The sequence below is a fragment of the Anabrus simplex genome, chromosome 2 (assembly GCF_040414725.1).
Source record: "Anabrus simplex isolate iqAnaSimp1 chromosome 2, ASM4041472v1, whole genome shotgun sequence".
NCBI classification, from domain to species: Eukaryota; Metazoa; Arthropoda; class Insecta; order Orthoptera; family Tettigoniidae; genus Anabrus; species Anabrus simplex.
In genome coordinates this window covers 292037113-292060544 of record NC_090266.1, presented here as the reverse complement: position 1 = coordinate 292060544, position 23432 = coordinate 292037113, and the positions used below count along the sequence as shown (strand labels likewise).

The 23432-nt window shown below is 39.6% G+C and overlaps 1 protein-coding gene across 1 annotated transcript in view; it reads left to right on the top strand.

The window, feature by feature from the left end:
- PIP4K (phosphatidylinositol 5-phosphate 4-kinase) overlaps positions 1-23131 on the top strand; it is a 291327-nt gene extending 268196 nt beyond the window's left edge. The window contains exons 7-9 of the mRNA XM_067139040.2: positions 358-649; positions 9819-10020; positions 22098-23131. Coding sequence (XP_066995141.1) covers positions 358-649; positions 9819-10006 — 480 coding nt within the window. The 3' untranslated portion in view covers positions 10007-10020; positions 22098-23131. The remainder of the gene's footprint in view (positions 1-357; positions 650-9818; positions 10021-22097) is intronic.
- The last annotated feature ends 301 nt before the right edge of the window (positions 23132-23432 follow it).

Genomic DNA, 23432 nt, shown 5'->3' with positions numbered 1-23432 from the left:
AACATCGAAACTGGCATGCAACTGGCATGCAGGCAGCCTAAATAGCATCAAATCAGAATGCTTGTACATGATGGTGGAAGCCATACGATTATTCTTACCCTTGCAGTTATGTTAGAATTCATTACTTTGTCAATGAGTTGTAGTGAGAGTATAAATACCTAACTACAAATAATTTTCATCTTAAGAGAAATTGTTATCAATTCAATCATGCCCAACAGATTTATGTGAAACAAGAGTCAACATAATATGTAAACTTGATGTAATAGTGTTGGGGGCATCCTTATGGTGCAAACTCTTGGTTTAGAGAATGGTGGAACACCACATCTTATATTTTGATTTGCTTTTTGTTTTGCACAGTTCCTGACCAAGTTGCACTTGATGGACTACTCCCTCCTATTGGGAGTTCATGATTGTGCCCGTGCCGAGCAGGAAAATCGTGAGCGAGCTGAGTTAGAGGATGACGATAATGGCATGGAAGAAGACGAAGATTCAGAAAGTGGCTCTGGTGTCGAGTGTCGTGGTGGGAGAATGTGGAACACTAGCACGCCACCAGACTCTCCTCATGCAGCTCTTGTTCGAGAAACAAGTCTGCAGCATGAGACTGGTATTGTTCCTGAATTGGACATTTATGCTATACCCAGTTTGGAAGGTAAATACAGCCTGGTCAGAATTATTTGCATGAATATTTTGTGACTTATTGCAAATAATGTTACCAACTTATTTTCTACTGTGTCCCTATGTTCACTCTCCAAGTCCCTACTCCAGAGAAATTGTATGTAAATCTATATATATAAAATAACTTGTCCTGACTGACTTGATTTATCAACGCCGAGCCAAAACTACTGGACATAAAAGAATGACATTTTGGGGATACATAAATATTACAATGTAGGTGCTCGCTAAGACAGGAGTTTTGGATATTGCGGCACTAAGGGGGTGAAGTTTTAAAATGCGGGTATCTATATCTCGAAAACTGAACAGTTTAAAGACTTGAAACTTGGTATTAGCAATCTCCTTTAAAAATAAAAAAGCAGGTATTTTTGTTTTGGGAAAATCCCATTAAGGGGGCTGAAAAAAGGGAGAAAAGGGGTTGAACACCTTTTATGAAGAGACTTATATCTCAAAAACTGAGGATGTTAGACATGAAATTTGGTATTTGGAATATCCTTTGAAAATAAACACGTATTTTTGTGCTTTTGGATAATCCGATGAATAGGGGGTGAACAGGAGTGACAAATGGGGTGAATTTTTAAAAAGACTAAGTCTGCAAATTATCTCAGACATGTAACATATTACAGATTTGCAAACTGGTATTTGGAATTTCCCGTAATAGTAACGAATCATAACTTTTCTTTCTTTTTTTTATTTTTTTTAATTTTTTTTTTTTATCCTGGTCTTAATGGCAGATTGTGCCGAAAGCCTGCAGTCTAATATCTTGGAACTTGAATAAGTGCAATGAGTATTGTATGAAAATTAGCCTCTCGAAGACTAAATTGATGTCAGTACGTAAGAAATTCAACATAATTGAATGTCAGATTGGTGATACAAAGCTAGAACAAGTCGATAATTTCAAGTATTTAGGTTGTGTGTTGTCCCAGGATGGTAATGTAGTAAATGAGATTGAATCAAGTTGTTGTAAAGCTAATGCAGTGAGCTTGCAGTTGCGATCAACAGTATTCTGTAAAAAGGAAGTCAGCTCCCAGACGAAACTGTCTTTACATCGGTCTGTTTTCAGACCAACTTTGCTTTACGGGAGCGAAAGCTGGGTGGACACAGGATATCTTATTCATAAGTTAGAAGTAACAGACATGAAAGTAGCAAGAATTATTGCTGGTACAAACAGGTGGGAACAATGGCAGGAGGGTGCTCGGAATGAGGATATAAAGACTAATTTAGGAATGAACTCAACTGATGAAGCTGTACGCATAAACCGGCTTCGGTGGTGTGGTCATGTGAGTCAAATGGGGGAGGATAGGTTACCTAAGAGAATAATGGACTCTGTTATGGAGGGTAAGAGAAGTAGAGGTAGACCAAGACGACGATGGTTAGACTCCATTTCTAACAATTTAAAGATAGAGGTATAGAACTAAATGAGGCCACAACACTAGTTGCAAATCGAGGATTGTGGCGACGTTTAGTAAATTCTCGGTGGCTTGTAGACTGAACGCTGAAAGGCATAACAGTCTATAATGATTATGTATGTATGTATGTATGTATGTATGTATGTATGTATGTATGTATGTATGTATGTCCACTTAAGGGGAACTGAAAAAAGGGGTGAATTTTTAAAATTAGCATATCTATTATATATATAAAAAACTTGACATGTTGCAGACTTGCAAATTGGTATTTGGAATCTCCTTTAAAAATAAGGAAACATATATTCTTTGGTTTCCAGAAAAATAAACCTTGCAAGGCTGGGGGGGGGGGGGGGGCGGTGAAAGAATTGAAAAATTAGTTGAATTATTTTTATGATGATGTATGTATATATACCAAAAAATCTAAAGATGTTTCAAACGTGAAAACTGGTATTTGGAATCTCCTTTAAAAATAAAGAAATGCACCTTTAGGGCGGGGGAATCAACTTGGTAGGGGATAAAATCCAGGATGAATTCCTTTTACGAGGATACATATATCTCAAAAACTGAAGATGTTACAGTCGTGATAATTGGTATTTGGAAGCTCTTTTAAAGAAACGGGTACTGTTTGTTTTTAGAAAATTCACTTGAGTGGGGAGTGGGAAAGGAAGTGAAAAAAATTGATTTCTTTTTCTGGAGAAACTTATATCTCAAAACTGAAAGTTACAGGCATGGAAATTGGTATTTGGAATCTCCTTTAAAAATAAAGAAGCACGCATTTTTTTGGGTGGGGGGAACCAACTTAACGGGCGGGGGTGAAGTGAAAAAGGAGTTGAATTCTTTTCATGAGGATACTTATATCTCAAAAACTAAAGATCTTACAGACATGAAAATTAGTGTTTGAAGTCTTCTTTAAAAATAAACACGCACGTTTGGGAAGGGGAGAATCAGCTTAACGGGTAGGAAGGGAGGGGGGTGAAAAAGGAGTTGAATTAAGTTAATGAGGATACTTATATCTCAAAAAAATGAAGATGTTACAGACGTGAAAGTCAGTATTTTGAATCTCCTTTAAAAATAAAGAAACAGGCTTTTTTTTTTTTGTAAAATCAACATAAGGGGAGTGGAGTTGAAAATAAGTAAATAAGGGGTTGAAATATGTTTATGAAAATACTTTATCTTTAAACTGAAGCTGTTTGTGGGTTACTGTAGTCACGTCCTAGTTCGTGAACCATGGGCAACGGCTGAGTGGCCTAGTAAGTGGTCCTGAGAGTCGGGATACCAGTTGCTATGGAATGGGAGTGGGCATCTCGGACATATTCTGAGTCGTGGCCCTCCTTGTGCTCAGGCGGCTAGGACTATACAATTCACCGGTGGTCCATAATCCGTTAGAGGAGAGATCCTCACTTGGACTATGTGCAAGTAGGGCAGCATCCTGCTTCATGAATTTACCGAGCTCGGAACACTTTAAGCAAGCCTCCGACCTATGGGAGTAATGAAGTCCCACTCCCATTTGACAGGCGAGGGACTCCTTGGAAACAACTTGGCGAACGAAATGGAATTCGATGGGGAGCTATCAATATTAATGGGGCTTATGGGAGAAAGAAAGTAGAACTGGCTGAGTCAGCAAAGAGGATGCATCTGGATGTGCTAGGAGTAAGTGATATTCAGGTAAGGGGAGATAATGAGGAAGAGATAGGAGATTATAAGGTGTACTTGACGGGTGTTAGAAAGGGAAGGGCAGAGTCTGGGGTAGGGCTCTTTATCAGGAATACCATTGCATGCAACATAGTTTCTGTTAAGCACGTAAATGAGCGAATGATGTGGGTAGATTTGTCAGTGGGAGGAATTAAGACAAGAATTGTGTCCGTGTATTCACCATGTGAGGGTGCAGATGAGGATGAAGTTGACAAGTTTTATGAAGCATTGAGTGACATCGTGGTCAGGGTCAACAGCAAGGATAGAATAGTGCTAATGGGCGATTTCAATGCGAGAGTTGGGAATAGAACTGAAGGATACGAAAGGGTGATTGGTAAATGTGGGGAAGATATGGAAGCTAATGGGAATGGGAAGCATTTGCTGGACTTCTGTGCTAGTATGGGTTTAGCTGTTATGAATACATTCTTCAAGCATAAGGCTATTCACCGCTACACATGGGAGGCTAGGGGTACCAGATCCATAATAGACTATATCTTAACAGACTTTGAATTCAGGAAATCTGTTAGGAATGTAAGACTTTTTCGGGGATTTTTCGATGATACAGACCACTATCTGATCTGTAGTGAACTAAGTATCTCTAGGCCTAAGGTAGGGAAAGTGAAATCTGTCTGCAAACGAATAAGGGTAGAAAATCTCCAGGACGAGGAAGTTAGACAGAAGTACATGGATATGATTAGTGAGAAGTTTCGAACAGTAGACAGTAAGCAGGTTCAGGATATAGAAAGTGAATGGGTGGCATACAGGGATGCTGTAGTAGAAACAGCAAGGGAATGCCTAGAAACAACTGTGTGTAAAGATGGGAAAAGGCGAACATCTTGGTGGAATGATGAAGTGAGAGCAGCCTGTAAACGTAAAAAGAAGGCTTATCAGAAATGGCTCCAAACAAGGGCCGAGGCAGTCAGGGATTGGTACGTAGATGAAAGAAACAGAGCGAAACAAATAGTTGTTGAATCCAAAAAGAAGTCATGGGAAGATTTTGGTAATAACCTGGAAAGGCTAGGTCAAGCAGCAGGGAAACCTTTCTGGACAGTAATAAAGAAAGGAAGGGAGGGGAAAAGGAAATGAACAGTGTTTTGAGTAATTCAGGTGAACTCATAATAGACCCCAGGGAATCACTGGAGAGGTGGAGGGAATATTTTGAACATCTTCTCAATGTAAAAGGAAATCATCCTGGTGGTGTTGCAAACAGCCAAGCTCATGGGGAGGAGGAAAATGATGTTGGTGAAATTATGCTTGAGGAAGTGGAAAGGATAGTAAATAAACTCCATTGTCATAAGGCAGCAGGAATAGATGAAATTAGACCTGAAATGGTGAATTATAGTGGGAAGGCAGGGATGAAATGGCTTCATAGAGTAATAAAATTAGCGTGGAGTGTTGGTTAAGGTACCTTCAGATTGGACAAAAGCAGTAATTGCACCTATCTATAAGCAAGGGAACAGGAAGGATTGCAACAACTATCGAGGTATCTCATTGATTAGTATACCAGGCAAGGTATTCACTGGCATCTTGGAAGGGAGGGTGCGATCAGTCGTTGAGAGGAAGTTGGATGAAAACCAGTGTGGTTTCAGACCACAGAGAGGCTGTCAGGATCAGATTTTCAGTATGCGCCAGGTAATTGAAAAATGCTACGAGAGGAATAGGCAGTTGTGTTTATGCTTCGTAGATCTAGAGAAAGCATATGACAGGGTACCGAGGGAGAAGATGTTCGCCATACTGGGGGACTATGGAATTAAAGGTAGATTACTAAAATCAATCAAAGGCATTTATGTTGACAATTGGGCTTCAGTGAGAATTGATGGTAGAATGAGTTCTTGGTTCAGGGTACTTACAGGAGTTATACAAGGCTGTAATCTTTCACCTTTGCTGTTTGTAGTTTACATGGATCATCTGCTGAAAAGTATAAAATGGCAGGGATGGATTCAGTTAGGTGGAAATGTAGTAAGCAGTTTGGCCTATGCTGACGACTTGGTCTTAATGGCAGATTGTGCCGAAAGCCTGCAGTCTAATATCTTGGAACTTGAAAATAGGTGCAATGAGTATGGTATGAAAATTAGCCTCTCAAAGACTAAATTGATGTCAGTAGGTAAGAAATTCAACAGAATTGAATGTCAGATTGGCGATATAAAGCTAGAACTGGTCGATAATTTCAAGTATTTAGGTTGTGTGTTCTCCCAGGATGGTAATATAGTGAGATTGAATCAAGGTGTAGTAAAGCTAATGCAGTGAGCTCGCAGTTGCGATCAGCAGTATTCTTGTAAGAAGGAAGTCAGCTCCCAGACAAAACTATCTTTACATCGGTCTGTTTTCAGACCAACTTTGCTTTATGGGAGCGAAAGCTGGGTGGACTCGGGATATCTTATTCATAAGTTAGAATTAACAGACATGAAAGTAGCAAGAATGATTGCTGGTACAAACAGGTGGGAACAATGGCAGGAGGGTACACAGAATGAAGAGATAAAGGCTAATTTAGGAATGAACGCGATGGATGAAGCTGTACGCATAAACCGGCTTCGGTGGTGGGATCATGTAAGACGAATGGAGGAGGATAGGTTACCTAGGAGAATAATGGACTCTGTTATGGAGGGTAAGAGAAGTAGAGGGAGACCAAGGTGACGATGGTTAGACTCGGTTTCTAACGATTTAAAGATAAGAAGTATAGAACTAAATGAGGCCACAACACTAGTTGCAAATCGAGGATTGTGGCGACGTTTAGTAAATTCTCAGAGGCTTGCAGACTGAACGCTGAAAGGCATAACAGTCTATAATGATAATGTATGTATGTATGTATGTATGTATGTATGTATGTATGTATGTATGTATGTTACAGACGTGAAAATTGGCATTTGAAATCTCCTTTAAAAATAAAGAAAGACGTATTTTTCGTCTTCGGAAAATACACTTAGATGGGGTGGGGTTGGGGGAAGGACTGATCAGGGGGTTGAATTCTTTTCATGGGGATACTTATGTATATCTCAAAACTGAAGATGTTCCAGATGTGGGAATAGGTATTTGGAATCTCCTTTAAAAATAAAGAAACCTGTATTTATTTCTTCGACTTGAGAGAAGACTGTTTCTCACATGTACAGTTGTATGTTGCATGGATGTCTTAGCCCCAAAAGATAATACTACAAACATGATTTACATAGAGTTTCTGGGTTAATGATACTTAATTTTGGGGTGAGTTTTTATACTTTAGGTATTTTCAGATAATTTCTTAGTACAATGCCAAGAACGATTACTTTGATCAAATTACGTAATCCACGCGATCGAAGCCGCGGGTAATTGCTAGTAAAATATATAAGAAACTGAATAAGGTCAAGAATAAGAAATTTATACAGAAAGCACCTCGTAGACATTGATATAAATGATGGCAAAGACATCTTTACCAATATGGAAGCTGCGAATTAAAGGATCTTAAGTCAACACCCGTTTTCAAATCAGGCAAATGATGGTGCTATACTTAATTAAGGCCGTAGTTGCTTCCTTCCCACGCCTAACTCTTTCCTATCCCATTGTCGCCATCATGTAGATAACTCTGTGCCATTGTTACGTAAAGCAAAATTGTAATAATAAAAAAAAAAAAAAAAGATGTAAAGGAATATCTCCCTGCTTTATAACAAAGTTCTCTGAACCGGATACAGAAATACATTTCTATTTTATATCAGGAATAAATTAAACTTCCTTAAGCATAGGGACTTGTCCCTGTGGTTGGCAACACTGATTGCAATCTTTTGTCTGACAGACTGGAAAGTTTTTATTACATTTTATTACATTACACATACTATTTCTTCATTGCGTATAAGCGTTATAATATGCTAACCTTATATTTTGATTTATAGGATAGTTTTTGTAATTGCAGCGGTAATCAGAGGTGAGTGGCAGCAGAAGAAAGCGAACACACTCCAACTGACAGCAAAAGTCAGCCAGTTTAATTTTTTTTAAATTGCATTTCAGAGATTGAGTACATTGTTACATTGTTGGCAATCACAATTTATTTACGTCTGGCTTGGCGATATTAGGGCTTGACACATCTACACTAATAATTCCCTCCAATCTTTGAGTAATCGTTCCTTCACATATTTATTCTCATTTCGATAGTGATCTTAATTTTTTTTTTCCTTATCAGGGGCATGCGATTTTGCAGCTTAAGTAACCAGTCATGACAGCAACCGCCCCTACCACCATCGGTACGTGGCCATCGCAACTGAACAATACTGTATTTCCATGTCAGCGATGCTCGCCATTGAATAACTTGGCTATAGAAATCTAAATGCATGAATATCTCCTTTGTATAACTTGATCAATAAAAATGTGTGATATAGGATATTGATAATTAGATTTTCTATCATTTTTGTTTTAGACTCTTTTTAAATAAAAACTAATACTTCCAGAGAAGTTTGTGAAAAATGTAATAATCAAGATATCTCTGTTATTACTTATGCAACAAAGATGAATGAAAAATAAAATTTCTAAAATCACATTCTGCACAACTTTTATGTACAGTTTTTCAGTTCAGCCAATATTAATGGAGAAATTTTGCATTTCATGTTTTGGCGCCTTTAATATTGCTGTGACGCTGTATACTTATCAGGTATTATTTAGCCTAGTGCACAACCTGGCTATCCCTGAAATTTGGTACCAAATTTCAAGAAAATTTCCATGCTGAACTGAACTTATTTAATTATTATATACCTGTTCCAAGAAACAAAATCTTTACATCTGGAAGAATTTGTTTTTGAACGTATGTGACTTCCCGTACGCTTAGGAATAGCAGTTACAAGGATATACTGTATTTATGCAAATAATCCCCGCATAGTTTTTAAAAAAATTAGGCACGAAATTGAGGTGCGGGTTTTATTTGCGTCAATGTTAGCATTTACTTTTTTTTCTTTCAAAGTGAGTCTTCCAGAGTTAGGGTGCGGGGATTATTCGGTGACGGGGATGATTCACGTAAATACGGTATTCTTACTGCTTTCACTTTATTCAGATTATCGTGTACTGTACATATTCATGCCATTTTGTGATATTTTATGATTTTGAAGTTGCCTGTATTTTTTATTGTGTTTTAGTTGAACTAGGCTCTTATTTTATTTAGCAGTTAACTCTTTGCACTCTCTTGTCAGCACACTGTGGATAATAGTCGTATGTTGCTGCAGCTCCTATGTTGACAGCTTACATTTCTGTTATTTGCCGTTATCTCAGTGCAGTGTATGAACTTCCTGTTCTTAGAATTCTTTTTGATAGTTATATCCACGGTTCCAGCATAAATATATTATGGACTACCCAGTTTCTTTGAATATTATTGATCAAAGTTATTGCATTGTTTGTTCTTTGCTGTGGTATGAGCAAAAGAAGAATTAGGCATTTAGTTTCTGGTGATGTAAGTGCAGTATTAAATGAAATTGATTCTGATCACAATTTTGGGAGGAATACGTCATCAGAATGAAAAGGTAATCTGGTATCAGTTACTGTAGAAGTGAAGTTACTCCCGAGTTTTTCATACGGGCGAGGAAACCTGAAAGAGAAGCACTTAAGTTTAAGAATTCTGGTAGTGATATTATATCAGATGAAAGAAGCACAATGTTTCTAAGGTTAATGCAAAATAATGAAAGATAATCAATAAGACAGATAAAATCATATTTTGGATAATTTTATTATGAGCATTTTTATAAAATTGTAACATAAATGTTCCATGTCCAGTGATGTAATTCTGTAAGACATTGCAAAAAGTGGTCGGAGTTGACTAACAGTAAGGTTCAAAGTATAATTGGTAAGCAAAGGGTTAATATTTGCTCAGAATCTTCAAAAAACTCTGTTCCCTAGCTACTTTTTTCCTATGTTCTGTTGTAGTTAACGAATTGCCAGTTTTGTAACGTATTCGGGTAACAGTTATATGTGTTCTTGTTTTGTTAAGTGAAGTCACTTTATTGAAATGTTTGTTTGCAGCTGATCTGGTGAAAGAACAATTGTTCTACAGTAGTATCTTAACCCTAATGTGTAAAATGCCATTATTTTCATTTGCAGGAGCTCCTGTTAAAGAGATATATTTCTTGGCACTTATTGATGTCTTGACTCATTACGGTGTCAGGAAGCAGGCTGCCAAAGCTGCCAAAACTGTCAAATATGGCTCAAATGTTGATGGTATTTCCACCTGTGATCCAGAACAGTATGGAAAGAGATTCATAGAGTTTATGAGTAAAGCTATTGAGTGAAGCTGCTATAGAAGGTATACATACATTTCATTATAATTACTATGGATATATTATATTATTGGGCATGTTCAGTGGGGAATTCAGTGTCAGAAAGGTTACAGTAGTGAAATACACTCCGGGAAAATGAAAAAAGAACGCAATGAATTTGTCGACCCAGAGAGGGAACTTTTAATAACACGCTCTTGAGGACGTACACAACACACGATCACACCGACAGAACCATACGCATCTGAGTACAGTCGACAGGGCATGTGCAGTGTCTGCGCTAGTACCGTATATTCCCTCTTTTTGCAGCAATGCAGGCTGCAATTCTCCCATGGAGGTGATCGTAGAGGTGACGAATGTAGTCTTGCGGAATGGTCTGCCGTGCAATTTCCACCTGGTGCCTCAATTGGCCCAGATTTCCTGCCGGTCGTGCAGACCGCGCAACATGACGTTTCATCCGGTCCGAAACATGCTCAATGGGGGATAGAACTGGGGATCTTGCTGGCCAGGGTAGTTGATATACAACTTGGAAAACACGTTGGGTGACACGGGTACGTGTGGAAATGCACTGTCATGTTGGAAAAGCACATCGCCTCGTTGGTGCATGAACGGTAGCACGACGGGTTGTATGATGGTTTGGATGTACCATGCACTGTTCATTGTTCCCTTGATGATATCCAGAGGAGAACAGCCAGTGTACGATATGGCTCCCCACACCACGATGCCGGGTGTAGGCCCTGTGTGCCTATCTCGTATACACTCCAGACGTTGGCGCTCATCTGCACGATGTGTGTACAACCATCATTGGCACCAAGGCAAAAGCAACTCTCATCACTGAAGACAACACATCTCCATTCGTCTTTCCATAAGTGCCTTATTGCGACACCACTGGAGGCGAACTGCTCGATGTTGGGGTGTGAGCGGAAGATGCGCAACGTCACACAGGATCGCAACCCTGCTTCACGAAGACTGTTGCGAATGGTCCTCGCTGATACCCCCTGAGCAACAGTGTCCCTAATTTGTTGTGAAGTCGTGGTGCAATCCAATATAGCACTTCGTAACATGTGGCGGTCTTGACGTGCTTCTCTGCTTCGCCGCTGTCCAGACCCAGGCCCATGGGCATGTGCACCTTCAACATCAATGCGCTCTGGAGACCTTTCGCCCCACGTGTTATGCAATTCTGCAGTACGACCACCCAGCCTCCCGCAGGCCCACTATACGACTTTGCTCAAATTTCGTCAATTGCACAAACTATTTACGTACATGCTGTTGTGGCATGCTAACAGTGTTGCAGACACACAGAGCTCTGTATGCCACGGCAAACTGGCTGCCACTGACTCTGGAGGTGACCAACTGTTGCGCAGCTTGCAACATTCCACGGCTGTTAACGCAGTTCCTGGTGGGTCCACAGGGCTGCGCATTTGATCGTCACATGCACTGCCCTGTCTTAGTGTTCCGTGCAAAAAATATGGCAGGCCTTATTCACTTGCGTCAAGGTGTTCTTCTTTTAGTTTCTGGGAGTGTGTATATTTTTGGTACAGTAAAGAACTAAGTGTGAGGAGGGTGATAGATATAAATGGTTTATTTCATTTATGAACTGTGAATGTATGTGGTAAGATTTTAAGAAATGAGTCTGACAAGGAACCCTCAAGAGTGCAAAGTTGCAAGTGCAATGTCTAGCAAGGAGTCTTTGAAAGTGTTGTAATAACAGTTGTGACAGGCAATGATATTAGCTGCCGATAACTCACCATGTGCATAGGAGGGCAACAGGAAATGAGTATCCGGGTGGTGTAGAGTTCAATGTTACACTTCAAGAAAATGGACTTCATTGACGTTCACAAAATGTTCAAACAAACCTTCAATTTGCACCATGAGCACCGAATAAAAAATAACGATCACAAAAGTTAGCACCCGGAAGATCAAAGACTTGGGAGTTATAAACAATTCAGAACAATCTTCTAGGTATCACCTCTTACAGAATGCATAGATAACAATATTGATATAACGTGGTGACGAGAACTGATGGAAAGTGATGGGATGCAACTCCTTGTAAACCAGTTTGTCGTGCAGTTTGTGAAACTGGCTCTCCTTTGTGGGATAGCTTATGAATTGCAGTGTCACACACTTTCTAGTAGGGATGGTTTTCTCTAATGCATTATGATTTTTATTGGCAGAATCAAGCAACAGCAAATGATTTTCACCAGCTAAGGGCCAAAAGCAGTCTTCATACTATATAGTTATAGTTCTGGTAAGCCTATTTTTCCACTCCTGTGTGCTGTGACATAATTATTCTCTACCAACCTTGCTAGGTCCGAGGCAGAAAACCTCCAACTTCTCGCAGCACAATAAATAACTTCTCAGCCAATTTATCATCCAGACTAACAGTAGGCATAATTGTATACGAATGCATTTGGGCATTGATGTCCGTTGCTTGTGCTGTAACAGTTTTGGTACATCTAACTTCCAGGGTGCCTTTTGTATGCATTTCCTCTTAAAATCTCAATTGGTTTGGTGTTGAAAACAAATTCCTTACTGAACAATTTGATAAGGTTGTTTACCCTATCTACAAATGCTGGAGCTGATTCTGCAGTTTGCTGTGCATCGTCAGGTTGCTGCTTTGTTTGGAATCTCATTATCTTAAGTCGTCCAAGACTGTAGCTCCATTTGAAGATGTCCAGTGCAGTTTGTTGCCCCATAACATAAGAGGTCAGTCATTCACATCGAGTAACTTGTCTCGAGCGTCCTTAAAATGTGCAAAGAGTGCTCTTTTTAACAGGTTTGCCTTGTCCCCTCTTAAAGTACCCTAGTTTATCTTATGCACCACACAGTCATATTGCTGCAGACTTATTCAAAATCTGGTACTAATTGTCGTTTTACTATGTTGTGAATGGTCATGCACATAATTATTTTGTGCCCGCTTGCTGGACAACAATTGTTCTTTACTATGCTTCACTGGAGCTGACAGTTGTCTCAGATATGGACAATGAACTACATGGCTGGACATCTATTTCTATATCACTTTCACTGATATTGTCATCAGTGCACTCCTCATGTGCAGTGTCCACATAGTTGAGAGTATACGGCACTACACATTCCACTGACTCATCATGCAAAAACGCTAATATGTCATCTGTGTTCCTTTCTGACAGGATGTTAACGTTCAAACAGTTGCTGGAGTCCTAGTGCTCATTGCCTCAGTCATTCCGTATTAGGCATCGTCTAAAATCGGACCCCGGGCAATACTGGCTACAACCAGGTGGGTATTGCCTTGGCTGCTCGATTTGGCTGCAGAGGCCCCTGATCGAAGTGGGTGGCATTCGGGGAGGATTATTTCAAGCATGACTTCGAAATGGCTTCAGCCTGCCCAAGCTGGTCCCCCACCAAAGACTTTAACTTCTGATTCCTTTCAGGGTTCAACCTCCTGGGAACATGTGCAGCGTGAAGGAATGGGTTGCAGATTCCCTAGCTTTCTGGTTGCTGCCAGAACCGATGGGCATAATTTTAAGCTGGTTAAATCGATCCTTTTTAGTAGACACATTAAAGGCATCTACGGCGAACTTGAGGATCTCAAGAAAATCCACAACAATAGTTTGCTTTAGAAGACTCGCACAGCAGTCCAAGCCAATTAGTTGCTTAAGTTCGACGACTTTGGTGAAATCCCCGTTAGAGTGGAGGAGCACATATGCTTGAATCTGGTTCACAGAGTCATCTTCCATCGCGACCTTATTTTGAACACTGACGATGAGTTGATGGAAGACATGAAGAACCGTGGCATAACACATGTCCAGCCATTGCACGCAAAGTCAACGGTGAACACGTTGCCACTGGTGCCTTCATTGTCCCTTTCAAGTTGTCAGTGTTACCAGAAAAAGTCAAGGTAATCCCGCCCCCAACGTACGTTGAAGTTCTGGGCATCAGTCCCCTCGTCCGTTGATGACGGGATGGACATCGAGCTGTCATCTATATCTATGGATGTTGATAGTGCTTAGTTTTAAGAGCATAACCTAACACTCTCTCTTTTAGTCCACTCTACGGCACTGTTACAGTGCAATTGTAACGGTTATGACAGGCACGTTGCTAGCTGCGCCAGCTAATTAGTGAGTTCTCGGCGAGTATAGTTTGTGTTCAGGAAACTAATCTCAGACCAGGTCATCATATGTTCTTGAGAAAATGCAGACTATATTCGACAGAATGATATGCTCACTGGGCGTCTGGTGGCGTTGGTATTTTTGTTCGTTCTGATACCTAAGCGAAGAGGTTCCTCTGAGAACCCTGCTGGAAGCAGTTGCGGTGCAGGTACTGCTGCCTGTCATAGCAACAGTGTGTAATGTTTATTTTCCACCAGGCCAGCCTCTTAATATAAATGATGTAACTGATCTTACAGATCAGCTTCTACCTCCCCAATGCCCTTCACCCTATATGGTGCTCTGATACACCTTGCCCCAGGGGAAGAGAGTTGCAAATATTACTCAGAGAGCTGGATTTATGCATTTTGAATATAGGTGAACCCACTCGTTTCAGCGTACGTTACAGCACATGCTCTCACATAGACTTTTGTGTATGCAGCCGAGCGCTGGTGCCCCTGCTTCGGTGGAATGTACACGCTGATCTCTGAGACAGTAACCATTTCCCTATTATTCTTAACTTTGTTGAAACAAAAATCTATCGAGGCTTCTCCTCGATGGATTCTTAAACATGCTGATTTGCCAAATTTCACAGCACTAGCTACTTTACCGAAGTAACTGGCCGGAGCATAGACGGTGATATAACTTACATAACACAAGTTATTCTTGCTGCTGCTGTGAAGTCCATTCCATCCTTTTCAGGGACTCCTCGCTGTAAACTCATTCCTTGATGGAACAAAGAAATTGCAGCAGCTATGAAAGAATGTAGTCGTGCTCATAAACGCTATCGTAAGCAGCTTACTGCGGCCAACTTGGTATCATTTAAAAAACTGTGCTAAGGCGCGAGTTCTTATTTGACAGGGTAAGAAAGCTTCGTGGGAGAGATATGTATCGTCTGTGACATCACATACACAGTCATCTCAAGTGTGGACTAAACTTTGATGTATTTCGGGTATACAAGGATCATCTTTAGTACCAGGAATTTCCATTGCAGACAGTATCTTCACAGTTTCACCTTATGTTGGTAATTATGTAGCCAGTCATTTTCCGGATGTGTGTGGTTCTGGGAATTACCATGGTGATTTCTTAGCTCTGAAGCGGGAGGCAGAACGTCATCAACTCAGTTTTGCCACTCAAGCAACAGAGGACTATAATGTGCTCTTTACGGAGTGAGAACTCTGCAGCGCCTTGGCTGATTGCAAGGACACGGCTCCCGGACCAGATAATGTCCATAACCAGACGTTGAAACACCTTAGTGAGGATAGTCTCTTATCTCCTTCATGTGTTCAACCAAATCTGGGAAGAAGGTGAGTTTCCGTCACAGTAGCATACTAATTCCTGTCCTCAAGCTTGACAAGAATCCTAAGTATGCAGGAAGTTAGACCTATCTGTCTTACAGACTGCTTGTGTAAGCTTTTTGAGAGGATGGTGAATCACCGACTTGTGTGGTGCCTGGAGAAAGGAGGACTTTTGTCCGAATACCAGTGTGGTTTTCGAGCTGCTCGCTCGACCACCGACCACTTGGTACGCCTGGAGAGTTCTATCCAGGACGCTTTTCTCCAGAAACAGCATTCGGAGGCTGTTTTCTTTGACTTAGAAAAGGCCTATGACACTACAAGACGATACGGCATCCTTTCTGTCCTGCATCAGTGTAATTTACCAGGTAACTTGCTGATATTTATTGCAAATTTTTTTTCCGTCTGTCTGTTCCGTATCCAAGTAGGAAGGGCATATTCGTAATACCTCGTTAAGGAAATTGAAGTCCCACAGGGATCGATTCTTAATGTCACTCTGTTCGTAATTGCCATAAATGGTATTGTCGCTGCTGCTAGTTCAGCAGTAATACAGTCGCTATATGTAGACGATTTTGCTCTGCATTATAGCTCACAAAATATGGCCATCGCTGAGCGACAATTACAGCAAACAGTTAGGAGAATGATACAGTGGACTTTAGAACATGGCTTTCAGTTTTTAACCACAAAGACCTCTGTTGTACACTTCTGCCAGAAGCGCACTCTTCACTCACATTCTGAGCTTTATTTAGGGGATGTCGCTCTTCCTGTACTTGACACCGATTTCATGGGCTCCTTATCGATAACATATTATCGTGGGAGCCACATGTGCGGCAGATAAAAGCGAAATGTGCCAAGAAGCTTTATATGTTGAAGTTTCTTAGCAGCACTAATTGGGGGGGGCTCCTACAATTTTATAGGTCACGTACAGTATTTTATCCAGGTTAGGCTATGGCAGTGCAGCATATGGATCAGCAAGGCAAAGTGTCCTAACCAAACTGAATAGCATTCACCATAGTGGAGTTAGGTTGGCAACGGGAGATTTTCGTACAATCCCCATTGCTAGTCTACTCGCTGAATCTGGTGTGCCGCCTTTACACCTGCGGCACCAGCAAATGCTTCACCCAAGCTATCCTTGCGTATTCCACAATGGAAACAGTTGGCCCTACGCTGCTTACCCTCGAGCAATGCAGACAGTTAGAATACGCTTGGATATCAGTCGCAGATTATTTGATGTACGTTCGATTCCTTGTCTTGTCAGACGACCAAGTAGGGTACCTCCTTGGATATTACAACAACCTGAAATCATTCTAGATTTGCACACCGGCCGAAAGGGAAACACTGACCCCTCCATTTATCGAGGCTCTTCCTGTCCGTTGTTGGCCGGTACCCTGATTCGGTCGTCGTTTTCATGGATGGTTCGAGGGCAGAAGCGAGAGTAGGCTATGTGTTTGTTGTTGACAATAACAGGTTTCTTTTTCCTTTACCAGAAGTCAGTAATGTGTACACAGCAGAGCTGTATGCTTTCTGAGAAGCTCTGCGGTACACACTGCCTGATGAGAGACGGCAATTTCTGCTGTGCACCGACTTCTTGAGTTCGCTACAGTCTATAGATACACGTTTCCCTTGGCACCCTCTGGTGCAGCAGATCCAGGACCTGCTGGCCGGGTGTTTGGATACCGGAACCAGAATTACGTTTATATGGCTCCCAAGCCACATGGGTGTAGAAGGGAAACTAGTTAGCTGATAAGGCTGCCGAGGAGGCTGTTAACATAGCCCCTGTTGCCTTGCATGGTTCCAGCCAGTGACATTCGCTCTCAGCAGAGACATTTGGTTATGTCCCTTTGGGAGATGGAATGGCTGGCCACCCTTCCCCTAAATAAGCTGAGAGTGATAAAAGGAACTACGAAGGTATGGAAGACTTTGCTTTGGGATTCTCGGAGAGCAGTTGTATTATGTCGTCTTCGGATCATTCACAGCATAGTAACCCACTCCTACCTACGAACGCCCCCCTGGTGTGTACTTGCGGCAATCATCTAACCGTGGTACACATCCTTGGATCTAGCCAATCTGTACTGTAGGCTAAAACTCTCGAGTGCCATTTCCCTCATCCTACGAGATGACGAGCAGTCAGCAGACCTCGTCATCCGTTTTATGAGGGATATTGGCCTTTTGTATCATGTGTAAAAGTGTATTTTGTATTAGAGTATTTGTGTTGACTAAGCTTTTACCCCATTGACTCTGTTTTAGTTCATGTTTGTGTATTTTAACATGTTATTTTAACTTCTAACTTGAATGTTATATGTCTCTGTACCTCAAGGCAATGCCTTATTTGATTGTAATCTATATTTTACATAATTTTATTAGAAATTGAAGCATTGCAAATTAGATCTACTGACTATTTTAATCTCATAATCATCTTTTATCATCATTTGTTTTAAATTCTAGTCGGTGGATACAGTAAAATACCAGTATAACGAATTTTTGGGGACCTCAAAAATTAATTTGTTATAGTGAAATTTTGTTATACTGAAATAAGTCAGTTTTTAAGAACTTGCCTATTGTTAAACCTGTTGAATAATCTACATTATTTCAACATGAATTTACACAAAACCTTAATACTGTATTTATTGAATGAGAGGAAAATTAGGATACATATATTTACATAAAGTAATGATATAAAGTACAGTTACTCGCAAGAAGTTTTCAGCATCTCAAATTTTACCCTCCAGTGCATTATCTCCTCTTTTTGAAAAGTCTGAATTTCTTCTGAACACTCTGACACAAACGAATATTCAAGATAGTCAGCAACCACTGCACTTGAATTTAACACAAATTTAATTCAAAACTGCCTTTACATTTTTAAAAAATAGTGTTTTACAGAGTAACTTAAATTCAACATTTATCTCCGTCATGATAGAACGCATCTTCCGGAACATACAGGGTAGCTTTCGGCACTTTCATTCACTTCGGTCTGTCTACAGGGTGCTTCATATTTGCTAGATTCAAGTGAAATCATAATTCTTTTGCAGTCTGCGTTTTAAGGAACGCCACAATATCATGTGGCAGGCAGTGTGCGGAGAAGCACAATCTGCGAACACTGGCGATGTCAACAGTTGCTGAAAAACGTGGCTCATGTAACACCACGTAACAAAATTTGATGAAGTTTTTGTTTATCTTATTTTTTGTGCATTTATTGCTTAATTTGGTAATGCTGATTTTTAATATGTATGTAGTTTTTCTTAAGTGTCAATATTTTGGATATGATAATGAATGTTTCAGTTTTCTTAAAAGCTACTAATATTGCATGCTTACTTAATACGACTAGAGTCCTATAGAAGAAATCTGCCATATAGTACCTCAAGAATTGGTGGGAATAAGTGCAAAAATATTGAATTACACTGAATCATCACCCAATAATGGTGACATTCAAAAATGTACTTTAGAACGGCTCTTCCTCTTATGTTCTTCTGACCCCTCTGCTCGTACTATACCCCACACATAGTCTCCCATCATAGCACAGTCCCAACGTCCCCGATACCTTTTTTCCATGCAGTGAATGTCTTGGTGAAAGCATTCACTGTGTCCTTCACTTACAGCTCCTAAATTTGGCCTAAAGAAATCAATATGAGAAAACAAATAGTGCATTTTCACTGACATTTTACATCCAAGTATCAAATTCTCTACTAGTTTCATGTAATTCTCACTTCTGTTGTTTCCCAAGAACTGTTGCACTACCATTCTAAAAGCATCCCAAGCATTTCGTTCATCAAGAGTCATTGCATCTACAAGTTCTTTTGATTGTAACATCACACGAATCTGAGGTCTGGTGAAAATTCCACCTTTTATTTGTTCTTCAGATAACTTGGGGAACATTTGTCTGATGAGGCTCAGAGCCTCACTGTTGCTATCTAAACCTTTGATGAATTGTTTAGCAAGTCCAAGTTTGATATGGAGTGGTGGTAACAGAATCTTCTCCCTGGACACAAGGGGCTCATTTCTCGTGCTGTGTGCACCTGGTACGAGTTCTTTTGTTGTTGGCCATTCTTTCCTGGTGTAATGCTGATCATCCGCTCTGCTGTCCGACAGGCAGAGGAAGCAAGAATATTTGGTGTAGCCACCTTGAAGCCTCAGAAGAAATCCTAAAAACTTAAAATCACCACAGACATCCCATTTGTAACATCTGTAATTTAGTTTTTCCAAGAGCAGCTTCATATTTTCAGAAGTCTCCTTAAATTGTGCTGAATGAGCTACTGGTATGGAAGGAAACTTGTTGCCATTGTGCAGTAGGACAGCTTTGAGACTTCTACTTGAACTATCTATAAATAGACACTGTTGATCCGGTTCAGGAGGAATCTTAATGTGTTCAAACAGACCATTAACATCACTACAAAAACAAAGAGTTCCATACATTTGGCAGAAACATGCAAAATCCTCATGCCTTAGCCTATATTTTGTTATTTTACAGGATTTATCGAACAAGTTATATTGCTTCAGACGGGATGCAAGAAGTTCAGCCTTTTGATTTAGTTGCAACTCCCTAAAAAGGTCATCCAATTTTGGCTGAGTAACGAGCTGTGGTTCCAGATTGCTGCCATCACTAAAACTGAAATCACTGTCATCACTTGAATTTGTCTCTACGTCCTTTTCACGTGTATTCTGTTTTGGTGGTGATGGAATTGGCAGCTCTTCACTATGTGGTATTGGAGCAATAGATGATGGTATGCTAGGATATGGAATATTTTTCCTACTCTTTGTGCGTTTGTAATGTGTATTATCCACCATACAATAAGTCGGCATGATGATTTGTAGGCTCTCGCCATATTCGGGGAATTGCAAATGGCATACATTTTCTTGTTCCACATAGCCAACCCTCTAAAGTAGACAGACAGCTGCCACAAGTGACATGGGGAGCCCATGAAACATGTTGGTCTTGAACGTGCACACTGAAATAAGCGCGGTACGCCTCACAGAACTTCGTACCGGGCACGATTTTATGTTTCACTTGTTTAGATCCAATGTACTGTCCACAAACATAACAAAACGTGTCTGCTGGCAATTTACAACATCTGTATGTTAACATTTTTTGTTAAAAGACAACAATTCAACGTTACTTATAACCACAGAACTGGATCTACATTCATAAACGACAGGAAGACATTTTGTGAAAAATATCTATATCGATATGATACATAGAGTTTGCTTTTTAAAGATGTCAATATATTGAACCTTTCCAGATGTTTACCAATACTGACGGAATATCACATTAAAGTAATCTAGTGGTGATCACCTTGAACAACTACGACTGCCAGAAAAAGTGGTAAATTCACAATTTTTCACAAAGCGTTAAAATATCAGAAAGTATCGACATTTGAAAAAAAACGAATGGCATATTCACATTCATCACGTTGGTTTTATACAATAAACACAAAGAAATAAACATAAACAATTTTTTGTTACGTAGTGTTAATCAATTCGTACACACCAAACGATATTGTCAATGCCGATGAAATTGCATTGTTTCTCGTAATGCCGAGCCCAAACGGACTTACGATTTTAAAGGAGAGAAGTTCCAGCCAGGAAATCGTACAAGGGTTGAGGTCATTGTACTCTGTTGCAATGCACACAGAAGCAAGTGACTTTATCTCCTTGTCTAGGAAACTTTGATAAGCCACAATGTTTTAAGGGTGTCAGGCACTTTCCGTGCAAGTACAGGGCATATAAAATGAATACAATACAGTAATCCCATGAATAAAGCATTTGCACACCAGAGCGAGCATAGATTTCTCCTAGTTTTTGAATCATGCTTTGTTTTTCTTTCGTTGCATGAGGTTATGTTTGTCGGTGAGTTATCGGAGTGCATTATCTGAATACTGTAAATGCACCTTGTTGGGTACATTTTGCAAATAGTTTTTTCCATGACATTTGAAAGGTTTAAAATGTGAATCAAGGTTAATTGCATGCAGTAACAGGTCTTAGAATATTTTGTGATGTGGCAAGGTTTGGCATTTCTGAATTATGACTTGACGGTTATTTCGAAGTCCGATTTTTTCATCCCAACGACTTCGAATTAATGAGGCTTTACTGTATTGTCATTCAGTACCAGTACACCAAAACTGAATAAGATAATCTTCACGTGCTGTTGGGCAGGCAACCCACTCATCAGAATTGCGATGTGTTTGCTTACCTTCTCTTAATTTGTAATCGGGTAGTTTCGCCTGTGTGTTGTACAAAGTGTGCCGTCTGGTATTAGCTGTATAGAGCCATGTTGTGCGAAATACCTGGCAAATTAAAACAGGATGAATTTCAATTATATTTTGAAGAAAAAGGCTACATTTTAATTCATTATACTGAATGTTCGAAATTCATTACAATGAAATATTTTAACAAACGTTAAATAGGGAAAAGGGAAGGGGCCTAAAAAAATTTTGCTATTCTGAACATATTGTTAAACTGGCATTTGTTACAATGACATTTTACTGTATATTGTAAAATATTAATTATATGTTGTCATTCCATCTTGTACCATTAGGGGCCGTCGACCTGGCTGTTAGACCCTTTTAAACAACAAACATCATCATTAGTTCCATTACCTAATATGCAAATATAATTTTTAATCTTCTGTACATAGATATTAATGTGTTGGTATTGATTCTGTTTTATAATTTTACATTTTTCTGATTTATATAGATAAGTTCCTGTACTGGCAACAGGAGAGTTCCTGCAGGATATCGTATTTATGCCTGGAAACATCTTCTATAGCATCGTCTCAATTTCAGCGTGGATATGTTATACATTTTTAGTTGTTGGAATGTGTTTGCTTGATGGAAGCAATTGAAGAAAGTCTACTGTTAAAACCGTGTGAAACCAAAGACAAGTTTCAAAATGAGACAAGAATAGTAATTTTTATGGAGTTATTTTTACTTTTTTTTTTGTTGTGCATGTGTCCGAAGGAGAAAATTTGTTTTAATTTATCTTATCCAGGCTCTCTACATCATGAGGAACTGAAATGTTCCCTTCTTGGAAATGGAATTAACATTCCATGCCCAAACAGTTATTTCTCAGAGCTGAATAATAAAGTCTATAGCTTTGTAAAAGCACAAGTTTTGATGTTGAATCGCTTAACATGTTTGTGTTAATATGGCATTGACTTACATCACAGTGACACACACAGAAGAAGCAGGATTGCTAGTCATCAGCTGTGTCTAACATGTATTTAGTCTAATTTGCTGGTAAAATCTCTAGGGAAGAGGTATTTGTTTGTGTTTGGCTACATAGTGTGTGACCTACTCCATTTTCATGTTATTCCATCCATTTAATAGTTGTTATATTACAGAAGTTCTGTGCAAGATAACGTAGTTCATTTCTCCCATCTGACTTTTTTTTTCCTGTGTAATTACTTTGCTGTTTGATATGAAATTACTTGTATGATCTTGTAAACAATTTAGAAAAAACATTTGGGGCCGAATATTTTTAAGCAGTTGAAAAATGTTACATATATAACAGATAAAGTTTACAGAAAGGCCACAAACTATACACTTTACACAGGTGGATTAAAACTGTCTGAAATACTGTTGTGTGCCCTCCTCTTAACTTACGATTGTAATATATCATTTTATACTTTTGGAGTAGTGCTGTTCTTCAGTAAAAGGATAGGTGGAGTCATTAACGGTTAACCAGCAACCACATTGATGGGTAAGAGTTATGCCAAATAAATACAGTAGTACCTCAACACTATGTGGCTCAAGAATAGTGTTTGGTCAATAAAAACAGAATATTTAGTGCCATTACTATTGATCATTTTTAGTTTGTGTGCCTTCTGAATTAGCTAATATTTTTAATTAATTAAAGATATGGTGCTAGTAAAGTCTGTCATTTTCTTATCCAGACATGCCTTCTTTTGGGCCTCTTACATTTTACTGTTAAACTGAATCAGTTTACTCATTCAGTTATCTGTGTAGTAAGTAGGCCATGTTTCAATAAGTTAAAAGGAAATACTGTTCCTGCTGTTTAGTAAATAAGCTT